The sequence below is a fragment of the Bison bison genome, unplaced genomic scaffold (assembly GCF_000754665.1).
Source record: "Bison bison bison isolate TAMUID 2011002044 unplaced genomic scaffold, Bison_UMD1.0 scf7180017864382, whole genome shotgun sequence".
NCBI lineage: Eukaryota > Metazoa > Chordata > Mammalia > Artiodactyla > Bovidae > Bison > Bison bison.
The window spans coordinates 6,665,451-6,677,859 of record NW_011494954.1 but is presented as its reverse complement, the minus strand read 5'-3'; the positions used below and the strand labels follow the sequence as shown (position 1 = coordinate 6,677,859).

General features: G+C 37.2%; 1 protein-coding gene across 1 annotated transcript in view; it reads left to right on the top strand.

Annotated features, from left to right (window-relative positions):
* MSH4 (mutS homolog 4) overlaps window positions 1–12,409 on the top strand; it is a 98,151-nt gene that overhangs the window by 59,646 nt on the left and 26,096 nt on the right. The window contains exons 12-15 of the mRNA XM_010857610.1: window positions 1,424–1,560; window positions 2,546–2,649; window positions 3,880–4,004; window positions 6,865–7,065. Of these exons, the coding sequence (XP_010855912.1) occupies window positions 1,424–1,560; window positions 2,546–2,649; window positions 3,880–4,004; window positions 6,865–7,065 (567 nt within the window). The remainder of the gene's footprint in view (window positions 1–1,423; window positions 1,561–2,545; window positions 2,650–3,879; window positions 4,005–6,864; window positions 7,066–12,409) is intronic.

Here is a 12,409-nt window from a genome sequence, read left to right as displayed (position 1 = left end):
AACCAGTCCATTCTAAAGGAGATGAGCCCTGGGATTTCTTTGGAAGGAATGATGCTAAAGCTGAAACTCCATTACTTTGGCCACCTCATGCGAAGAGTTGACTCATTGGAAAAGAGTCTGATGCTGGGAGGGATTGGGGGCAGGAGGAGAAGGGGACGACAGAGGATGAGATGGCTGGATGGCATCACCGACTCGATGGATGTGAGTTTGAGTCAACTCCGGGAGTTGGTGATGGACAGGGAGGTGTGGCGTGCTGCAATTCATGGGGTCACAAAGAATCGGACACGACTGAGCTACTGAACTGAACTGAACTCTAGTTTTGGTTTTATTATTTTGGTTTTTGCAATTTCTTTTACTTTCAAAATATTTATCTGAATGACCACCTTTTTACTATAGTGTTTTTTTCTTAAAAGAATACTTAACCACATATTTTAGATGTTAAAAATTGTTAGAGTTTAAAAGTGTAACAAAGGAAACCTCATACCCTGTTGGTGGGATTGTACATTGGTACAGCCATTATGAAAAACAGTATAGAGCTTCCCTGAAAAAACTGAAAATGGAGCTACCATATGATCCAGCAATCATACTTCTGGGTATGTATCCTGGAAAAACGAGAACTCTAATTTGGAAAGATACACACACTCCAGTGTTCCTAACAGCATGTTCCTAACAGATATGGAACAAACACAAGTGCCCATCTAGCTTAAGAAGATGTGGTATATATACAGTAGAATATAATTAAACCATAAAAAAGAACAATATTGGCAGTTGCAGCAACATGGATGGACCTAGAGAATATTAGCCTTAGTGAAATAAGTCAGACAAAGGCAAATACTATATATCACATTTATGTGACATCTAAAAACCAATACAAATTTATTTATATGCAAAATGGGAGCAGACTCTCAGACAGAAAACAAATTCATAGTTACCAAAGGGGAGAGAGAAGGAGAGAGGGACAAATTAGGACTGTGGGATTAACAGATTGAAAGTACTATACAAAAATAGATAATTGGTAAGAATTTACTATATAACAGAATTATATTTAATCTGTAATAGCCTATAATGGAGTATAATCTGCGAAAAACCCTACTGAATCACTATGTTGTACATATGAAACTAATGCAGTATTTAAACGAAGTATGTGTGTGTGTGTGCGTGTGTGCTCCCTCTCTGTTGCCCAGTCGTGTCTGACTGCATCCCCATGGACTGTAGCCTGCTAAGCTCCTCTGTCCATGGGATTTCCCAGGCAAGAATATTGGACTGGGTTGTCAATTTCATATTTCAGTTAAAAGAAAAGAGTAATAAGAGCTTCCTACTTGTATATAAATAACAAAGAAATGTTAGTGATTTTTTTAAACATGAAGAGTAATTTACTCACAAATTTTTTTTTGTTTTTGTTTTTCTTGTTTCTGGCCACTAGGAATGATAACACAGCTTGCAGAAAAATATAGTCTTCCTTTAAGGACAAGTTTTAGCTCTGCTCGAGGATTTTTCATTCAGATGACTACAGATTGTACAGTCCTACCCAATGATCAACTTCCTTCAGAGTTTATTAAGGTTCATTTTAGAATTCTGGTTAGGAAATTATTGTTTCTGATTTTACAGAATTGCACTTACATATTTTCAGGCACATATTGAGTATTACATGATAGGTTTCTGAATGTTCTGTATATTACTTCTCTTACTTCTACCCACCCACCTAACAACTTTACTAATCTAAGAGTGATTGAGAAGAGTTTTTAAGAGAAATACCAAACACAGTGTTTCCCATAATTCTGGGAGCTTGATAAGGGTAGTAAAGGAAAATTAAGTAAGAAAATCCAAAAGGAATTTTTGATCAAAGAAGTTTGAAAAGTACTGTACCATTTCCTGTTTTAGGTTATTCTCAGTGCACATCTACCTATTAAAGCTTTAAAAGTCCTAAAATAAAGAAATCTGCTTATATTTTAAATACCCAGTATTGCCAAATCTTTGGACCAGGGGAGTATTTTTTTATATATACGTTAATTCCTCCACAGGATACTGATTTGGGAAAGTCTAACCCACTTTAATCTTTCTCTACCTGCAGGGAGTACCTTATGACAAAAACAAACCTTTCAGGTCTTTAAATATTATCCAGTAATAAGGGATGGATGAAGTAAAAAAAAAAATGGGTCAAGAATTAGTAATGGGGTTAGAGACTGAGTGAAGTTTGGTTATGAGGCAAGGGCTAAGACAGGGGTCACAGATGGAGTGAAGGTTCCTATCTACCATACATATTATTACTTGGTAATGAGGTGTAATATTTTTGTTAACATTTCTACATGGCTACTTTAAGAGCTGTAAAAATAGTCATGTCAGACAGACTAGGTTAAAATATTCTGCTTTAACTTGAGAAGTCATCTTTTCTTTTCTACAAACATTATTTGAGACTTTTTTGATGATACAATTATCTCAAGAATTAAAGTGATTAACCTAAGTACCTATAATTGTGTTGTTTAAAATCTGTATGTTTTACTTCATAAGAGTATGTATCTTGACTTTTTTTTTAATCTCCTAGCAGATTTCTAAAGTGAAAAATTCTTATAGCTTTACATCAGCAGATTTAATTAAAATGAATGAAAGATGCCAAGAGTCTTTGAGAGAAATCTATCACATGACTTATATGTAAGAGCATTTGAAATGTTTGAATACTGATTTAAATTGAGTTGATTTGAGATACTATGATACATTTCATTAACTGACTTTTTTTCTGGTTGCAGAAAATTATAGTTATGAATGTTAACAAGGAAAGACCATTTCCTAGAAAAACAGTTAAAACTTTAAAGTCTGTCATTGTGATTGAGATCACTGAGCCTCACAGAATATTCAGGGCAAATCTAATTGCAACCGCCCCTCCCCCAAAATAAATCCATTATACTGGGGTATAGAAAAAGCTTGATACCCAGCCAAATATCCACATTTCATCAGTACTTCACTCATCCTTTTAATACAGTTTTAAGAAATGTCATAATTGACTTGAGCTTGAAATATCTCTGGTACCACTGATACTTCTGTAGTGGATACTTCATCATGATATAGAAGTTGGCACATCTGGGCTTATTTGGGACTTCATTCAGTTTATTCTTTTTCTTTAGCATGTAAGCTCTCAAATTCTCATGACTTAGTACATTTATAACAACATTATGATATTGCCAGTATTTTATTGTTCATAAAACAGTAGCAATGTGTCTAGAAATAAGAACTAGGAAATTCAGAATTGCTGAGCTGAGATGATGAAGATAAATGTTGGGTTTTCAGAACAATTTCAGAGCATAAACCAAAAAGCTTATAAGATATACTAAGTTGCAGAACATATTTTACCATGTAAGAGAAAAATTTTTATATTATGTCACAATATGGTAACTACCACATGAAAGCATAAATAATTATGTAGTTAGGGTTGTGTATGAGAGAGAGAAAGAGGGAGAGAGAGAGGATGGGTGAGAGAGAAAATACATAATAGCTTTTGTGTTAAATTTAACATTGCAAAAGCAAAATTATTAGTAGATGGGATCTACTGATTGAAGTATAATGAGGGCTTCATTTGACCTATAGAAAATATTTCTAATACTAAAAATTTATTCTATTAATGTTTAAGAAAAGCAGTCTTTAAAAAAACTTGGTCTTAACACACCAGAAGATGGATTCTCTGCTACTAAATAACTGTGACCTTGATTATGAGCTTCAGTTTCCTCATCTCTGAAATAAGACAATAGAACAACAGATTTTATCTAGTGTACAACTCAACTGTCAATGTTATTTTACCTTAGGCAATGAATTTTATATTGTTTTATAATTATGTTGTATGCCCCTCTTTTAAAAGCACTATTTCTCTTATCAAACATGCACTTTCAGGATCGTGTGCAAACTGCTTAGTGAGATTTATGAGCATATTCATTGCTTATATAAACTGTCTGACACTGTGTCAATGCTGGATATGCTACTGTCATTTGCTCATGCCTGTACTCTTTCTGACTATGGTAAGTTATTTTCTTTGGAATAAATAGGTTGCATACTGAAATTTGTATTCCATTCAAGCAATTTTATGTAGCAATTATGAATGTTTTATATTTTTTTCCCTGATATATAGTCTCTTACCTATGGTCCTAGACTAAGACTCAAAATATAGAAAGTGAAATTACCCTTAAAACTTCTTTTAGAAGTCAAAAGATTATTTACTGAGAAATTGAGAAATTAGAAAAAAATACCGCAAGAAACTTTAAATACAGAATGAAGTAAGCCAGAAAGAAAAACACCAATACAGTATACTAACACATATATATGGAATTTAGAAAGATGGTAACAATAACCCTGTGTACAAGACAGCAAAAGAGACACTGATGTATAGAACAGTCTTATGGACTCTGTGGGAGGGGGAGAGGGTGGGAAGATTTGGGAGAATGGCATGGAAACATGTATAATATCATGTATGAAACGAGTCTCCAGTCCAGGTTCGATGCACGATACTGGATGCTTTGGGCTGGTGCACTGGGACGACCCAGAGGGATCGTATGGGGAGGGAGGAGGGAGGAGGGTTCAGGATGGAGAACACATGTATACCTGTGGCAGATTCATTTCTATATTTGGCAAAACTAATACAATATTGTAAAGTTTAAAAATAAAATAAAATTAAAAAAAAAAGAAAGACTGTAGAGCTGTCTCTAGTGAAAATAATGATGATCCAAATTCATAAATTTCAAGTCTGAATAAGCAGTGTGATGCTAGTACTAACAGACATGACAGAAATAAACTCTTAAAAGTGAGCATCCCAAGATCAATTATATCACTTATTTTTGTGTCCCAAGTCTATACTACAGGTCTTGAATATAAATATTGAGCAATTTTCTAATGTTAAATGAATACTTCAAGTTAGCCCCCACCCCTTGAAATTTCTTATCCAAACTATCAGTATGCAAATTTGCATAACTTGTATATGATAATTCGGTTGAGTAATTGTGGGCTTAATAACATTAAATTTCTAGTTAAAATTAATAGTAGTATTTCCGAAACATTCTGTTAATTAATCTTTATGATGGAAAAGGTATTTTACATAGGTTTTTTCATTTTTGATATTTCTGTATTTCTTATGGAAGTATTAAATTTTTTAGCTGGTATTATATAGGCCAAAACTTAATAGTTTTCTCAACTATTAAGATATTTTATCTTGTTCCATTTTGAGAAAGACTACCCTAAAACTCCAAACTTATAAGTAGTGAATTTTTGGTATTAAAAATGATTTAAATATAGTAAAAGTTTTCTTTTTTACTAATCAACCTCACTTTTATAATGAATACTTTCAAGTTTATCCATGTGGTTCCTCGAGAGACATGTAGCATTTTAAGTTTTACTTGTCTCTCACTTTCTTTCTCCTCTCTTCATCTTCAGTTCAATTCAGTTGTCGCTCAGTTGTGTTTGACTCTTTGCGACCCTATGAATCACAGCATGCCAGGCCTCCCTGTCCATCACCAACTCCCAGAGTTCACCCAAACTCATGTGCATTGAGTCGGTGATGCCATCTCATCCTTTGTCGTCCCCTTCTCCTCCTGCCCCCAATCCCTCCCAGCATCAGGGTCTTTTCCAATGGGTCAACTCTTCGCATGAGGTGGCCAAAGTACTGGAGTTTCAGCCTCAGCATCAGCCCTTCCAATGAACACCCAGGACTGGTCTCATTTAGGATGGACTGGTTGGATCTCCTTGCAGTCCAAGGGACTCTCGAGAGTCTTCTCCAACACCACAGTTCAAAAGCATCAATTCTTTGGCGCTCAGTTTTCTTCAGAGTCCAACTCTCACATCCATACATGACCACTGGAAAAACCATAGCCTTGACTAGATGGACCTTTGTTGTCAAAGTAATATCTCTGCTTTTCAATATGCTCTCTAGGTTGGTCATAACTTTTCTTCCAAGGAGTAAATGTCTTTTAATTTTATGGCTGCAATCATCATCTGCAGTGATTTTGGAGCCCCCAAAAATAAAGTCTGACACTGTTTCCACTGTTTCCCCATCTATTTCCCATGAAGTGATGGGACCAGATGCCGTGATCTTAGTTTTCTGAATGTTGAGCTTTAAGCCAACTTTTTCACTCTTCTCTTTCACTTTCATCAAGAGCTTTTTAGTTCCTCTTCACTTTCTTTTTAGTTCCTCTTCACCTCTTTCTGCCATAAGGGTGGTGTCATCTGCATATCTGAGGTTATTGATATTTCTCCCGGCAATCTTGATTCCAGCTTGTGCTTCTTCCAGCCCAGCGTTTCTCATGATGTACTCTGCATATAAGTTAAATAAACAGGGTGACTTAGAAAGCATCTATAGAAACCTGATCATTACTTCTTTCTATAAAATTAACGCTATCTTTTGTGTCTGTTTTTTCTGTCCTCTTTTTAGACAAAATTTCTATAAGTTTGGACGTAAAATTGTGTTTTTATTTGGTTTTGCTCTATTTTCAGACCTCATTTGAAAAGCTAAGTATGCCAAATTTGAAATAATGCTTTAGGCAAGGATTAAGTAAATGTGCAATTTTAGAGTCCTTGAAATTAATTGTTATTTTTAAATGGCTAGTTGATTCCTTTTAATTTTTGCAAATCTGAAAATGTTATGAACTATTTTGGAGCCCTGCACAATGACAGGACCAAAATCATATTTTTTCTGGAAAAGAATATAAGTTCTGATGTGATTAGACTATGCCAGTTATCATTTAGAGGGACTGAAGATCAAATAATAACTTAATGATATTGTTCCAGATTGACTGTAGTAAAGTCACTAAAGTATAAACAGTATTTACACACCACACAATCTTTAAGTATAAATATATTAATCTTTCAAAACCATTTTATTTTTCTCTTTAGTTCGGCCAGAGTTTACTGATACTTTAGCAATCAAGCAGGGGTGGCATCCCATTCTTGAAAGAATATCTGTGGAAAAACCTGTTGCTAACAATACCTACATTACAGAAGGGAGTAATTTTTTTATCATAACTGGACCAAATATGAGTGGCAAATCCACATATTTGAAACAGATTGCTCTTTGTCAGATTATGGCCCAAATTGGTAAGTTACATGTTTACTTTATGGTTATCAGTTCTGCTCCCCATTTGAAATACTTCATGCCCAGTATTTTAGATTATATATATATATATATATATGGACCATAACTTTTACAATTTGGTGTTTATTAAGCTCCATCCAGATTGGATTACATTGTACTGAAAATCTTGTGGGATATAATAGAAGCTTCTTTATTATAGTTATTAATGTTGTATCAACTATTACTAAATTGAATTGTATAATTATCTGAAATTCAAAAACTTTGTTGAGAGAGAAAGTGGTACAAGTAGCAGAAACTACTGCCTTTAATAACTCATATAAGATTTTTCCCAAAATTGTAACATTGGGCACAGAAACATTTCCCTTACTTAATTTAAGGTTTACCAATAACTTAGTTTTAACAACTGCTGTGTTACACTTATGTGCGCATACAGTTCAGTTTGGACGCTCAGTTGTGTCCAACTCTTTGTGACCATGTAAATGACTGTCACTGTCCCAACATTGTTATGGATTTCTTTGTATCGAGACACAACTCACCTCTTATCTCTGAAAATTGGGTTCCTTGAAACCGATGTTAATCAGAGACCAGATGACTGGTCAGTCTGGGATGATTTTGGTTCACCTCACCTTCTGGAATTGGCAATGTCTGGAGACATTTTTGGTTGTCACAACTGAGGGGATTATAAAATCCAGTTCAGTTCAGTTGTTCAGTTGTGTCCGACTCTTTGTGACCCCATGGACTACAGCACTCCAGGCTTGCCTGTCCATCACCAAATCCTGGAGCTTGTTCAAACTCATGTCCATCGAGTCAGTGATTCCATCTAACCATCTCATTCTCTGTCGTCCCCTTCTCCTCCTGCCCTCAATCTTTCCCAGCATCAGGGTCTTTGCTAATAAGTCAGTTCTTTGCATCAGGTGGCCAAAGTATTGTACCTTCAGCTTCAGCATCAGTCCTTCCAATGAATACTCAGCACTGATTTCCTTTAGGATTGACTGGTTTGATCTCCTTGCAGTCTGAGGGACTCTCAAAAGTATTCTCCAACACCACAGTTCAAAAGCATCAATTCTTTGGTGTTCAGTTTTCTTTATGGTCTAACTCTCACATCCATATATGACTACTGGAAAAACCACAGCTTTGACTATATGGACATTTGTCAGCACAGTAATGTCTCTGCTTCAATATGTTTTCTAGGTTTGTCATAGCTTTTCTTCCGAAGAGCAAGCTTGTCTTTTCATTCATGGCTGTAGTCACCATCTGCAGTGATTTTAGAGCCCCCCAAAATAGTATCTCACCCATCTATGTGCCATGAAGTAATGGGACCAGATGCTATAATTTTAGTTTTCTGAATGTTGAGTTTTAAGCCAGCTTTTTCCCTTTCGTCTTTCACCTTCATCATGAGGGTCTTTAGTTGCTCTTTGCCTTCTGCCATAAGGGTAGTGTCATCTGCATATATGAGGTTGTTGATATTTCTCCCAGCAATCTTGATTCCAGCTTGTGCTTCAGCCTGGCATTTCACATGATGTACTCTGCATAGAAGTTAAATAAGAAGGGTGACAATATACGGCCTTGACATACTCCTTTCCTGATTTGGAATCAGTCTGTTGTTCCATGTCCGGTTCTAACTTTCTTCTTGACCTGCATACAGGTTTCTCAGGAGGCAGGTAAGGTGGTCTGGTATTCCTATCTCTTTAAGAATTTTCCATTTTGTTGTGATGGCTCAAAGGTTAAAGCGTCTGCCTCCAATGCGGGAGACCTGGGTTCGATCCCTGGGTTGGGAAGATCCCGTGGAGAAGGAAATGGTAACCCACTCCAGTATTCTTGCTTGGAGAATCCCATGGACAGAGAAGCCTGGTAGGCTACAGTCCACGGGGTCGCAAAGAGTCGGACACGACTCAGCGACTTCACTTTCACTTTCATGCAGTCAAAGGCTTTAGCATAGTTAGTGAAACAGAAGTAGATGTTAATGGAATTCTCTTGCTTTTTCTATGATCCAATGAATGTTGACAATTTGATCTCTGGTTACTCTGCCTTTTCTAAATCCAGCTTGAACATCTGAAAGTTCTCAGTTCACTATTGTTGAAGCCTGGGTTGGAGAATTTTGAGCATTACTTTAGTAGCATGTGAGAAGAGTGCAATTGTGTGGTAGTTTGAGCATATTCTTTGACATTGCCTTTCTTAGGGACTGGAATGAAAACTGATCTTTTCCAGTCCTGTGGCCACTCCTGAGTTTTCCAAATGTGCTGGCATATTGGGTGTAGCACTTTTCATGGCATCATCTTTTAGGATTTGAAATAGCTTAACTGGAATTCCATCACCTCCACTAGGTTTGTCTGTAGTGATGCTTCCTAAGGGCCACTTGACTTCACATTCCAGGATGTCTGGCTCTAGGTGAGTTAGTGAACATACCATTGTGGTTATCTGGGTCATTAAGATCTTTTTTGTATAATATCCAGGGTTGCTGCTAAAGATTCTACAATTCACAGGACAGCCATCTTCTTTTACCCTCCTCCCCTGCCTCAGCCCACATTCATGCGCAAGAAAGAATTATGCAGCCCTTGATGTGATTGAAAAAGCTTGGTTTAATGTAATGGATTTTAAGAGAAATGCAGAATAATAATATCGATCATAGTGCAAATTTCCCTTACTACTGGGAAAGAAAATCAGAAGTGAGTGAATGAATGAATAAAGAGTATATATTTTATTAAATTTAAAAGGCTATCTTAGATAACTTCCATTCCCTTATAAGAATACTGATTCATATCTGAGACAATAATCTTACTTCTGTTTGAATAGTTATGAGTTCTGGCCTTTAAAAAAAAAGGCTGTCTAATTTCTGTGTAGTTATAATTGTTAAAACATTCATTATACTGAATTAAAATTTGACTGTATAGAACTTCTACTCATTAGTCCTAATTCTTAACTTCTATGCATTTCAGAACAATCTATTATATCCTCAGAACAGGCCTTCCGATATTTGAAGAAAATTACTATTACTCTACTTCTCTTGCCACGGTCTTTGAATTCCTAAAAGTATATGTAGTATCTTATAAAATCTTATTATAAAGGAAATAGTAGGACTTGAAAAGCATGGAAGTTGAGAATATAGGCTTTGGAGCTAGACCTAGCTTTTGTAGTTATTGGCTGTGTGATCTTAGGCAAATACTTAACCTCCTTAGTTTTTCTATCTGTAAATGAAGAATATAATAGTACCTATGTCTAAGAACTGTTGTAAACATTAAACTACTCTTTGTTCTACAAAGCAAAAAAAACCCCTAAGCCTCTGGACTCCTTGTAGCTCCTTAGGAATATCATGCTGCTTACACACACATACACACACACACACACACACACACACAGGAATATAGGAATATCATGCTGTTCACACACACACACACACACACACACACACACACAGGGCTTCCCTGGTGGCTCAGATGGTAAAGAGTATGCCTTCAGTGCAGGAAGGAAATCCATCTGGGTTCGATCCCTGGGTCTTGGAAGATCTGCTGGAGAAGGAAATGGTAACCCACTCCAGTATTTTTGCTTGAAGAATCCCATGGACAGGGGAGCCTGGTGGGCTACAGTCAGTGGGGTCGCAAACAGTTGGACATGACTGAGCGAGTCGCATTCATACATACATACACACACACACACACACACAATGCCATGGTTTTAAGGGAAAGTGGAGAGTGAAAAAGTTGGCTTAAAGCTCAACATTCAGAAAACGAAGATCATGGCATCCGGTCCCATCACTTCATGAGAAATAGATGGGGAAACAGTGGAAACAGTGTCAGACTTTACTTTTTTGGGCTCCAAAATCACTGCAGATGGTGACTTCAGCCATGAAATTAAAAGACACTTACTCCTTGGAAGAAAAGTTATGACCAACCTAGATAGCATATTAAAAAGCAGAGACATTACTTTGCCAACAAGGTTCGTCTAGTCAAGGCCATGGTTTTTCCAGTGGTCATGTATGGATGTGAGAGTTGGACTGTGAAGAAGGCTGAGTGCCAAAGAATTGATGCTTTTGAACTGTGGTGTTGGAGAAGACTCTTGAGAGTCCCTTGGACTGCAAGGAGATCCAACCAGTCCATTCTGAAGGAGATGAGCCCTGGGATTTCTTTGGAAGGAATCCAAAGGTGAAACTCCAGTACTTTGGCCATTTCATGCGAAGAGTTGACTCATTGGAAAAGACTCTGATGCTGGGAGGGATTGGGGGCAGGAGGAGAAAGGGATGACAGAGGATGAGATGGCTGGATGGCATCACTGACTCAATGGACGTGAGTCTGGGTGAACTCCAGGAGTTGGTGATGGACAGCGAGGCCTGGTGTGCTGTGATTCATGGGGTCGCAAAGACTTGGACATGACTGAGCGACTGAACTGAACTGAACTGATGAGAGAAAATAGAGGTAAGGGCATCTTCTAAAGCACAGAAGCAATAAACAGCATGATATTCCCGAGTAGCTACAAGGAGTTCAGAGGCTTAGTAGTTCTTTTGCTTTGTAGAATGAAGAGTGACCATGAGAAGTGGCAGGCTTAAAGCTGGAGAGATGGGCAAGAGTCAGGTTGTGAAGGGCCTTAGGCATTTAATGGAGGAGAGAGAACCTTAATGCTCAAAATTCTCCAAGCCAGGCTCCAGCAATACGTGAACTGTGAACTTCCAGATGTTCAAGCTGGTTTTAGAAAAGGCAGAGGAACCAGAGATCAAATTGCCAACATCTGCTGGATCATGGAAAAAGGAAGAGAGTTCCAGAAAAGCATCTATTTTTGCTTTATTGACTATGTCAATGCCTTTGACTGTGTGGATCACAATAAACTGTGGAAAATTCTGAAAGAGATGGGAATACCAGACCACCTGATCTGCCTCTTGAGAAACCTATATGCAGGTCAGGAAGCAACAGTTCAAACTGGACATGGAACGACAGACTGGTTCCAAATAGGAAAAGGAGTATGTCAAGGCTGTATATTGCCTCCCTACTTATTTAACTTCTATGCGGAGTACATCATGAGAAACACTGGGCTGTAAGAAGCACAAGCTGGAATCAAGATTGCCGGGAGAAATATCAATAACCTCAGATATGCAGATGATACCACCCTTATGGCGGAAAGTGAAGAGGAACTAAAAAGCCTCTTGATGAAAGTGAAAGTGGAGAGTAAAAATGTTGGCTTAAAGCTCAGCATTCAGAAAATGAAGATCATGGCATCGGTCCCACCACTTCATGGGAAATAGATGGGGAAACAGTGGAAACAGTGGCTGACTTTATTTTTCTGGGCTCCAAAATCACTACAGATGGTGACTGCAACCATGAAATTAAAAGACACTTACTCCTTGGAAGAAAAGTTATG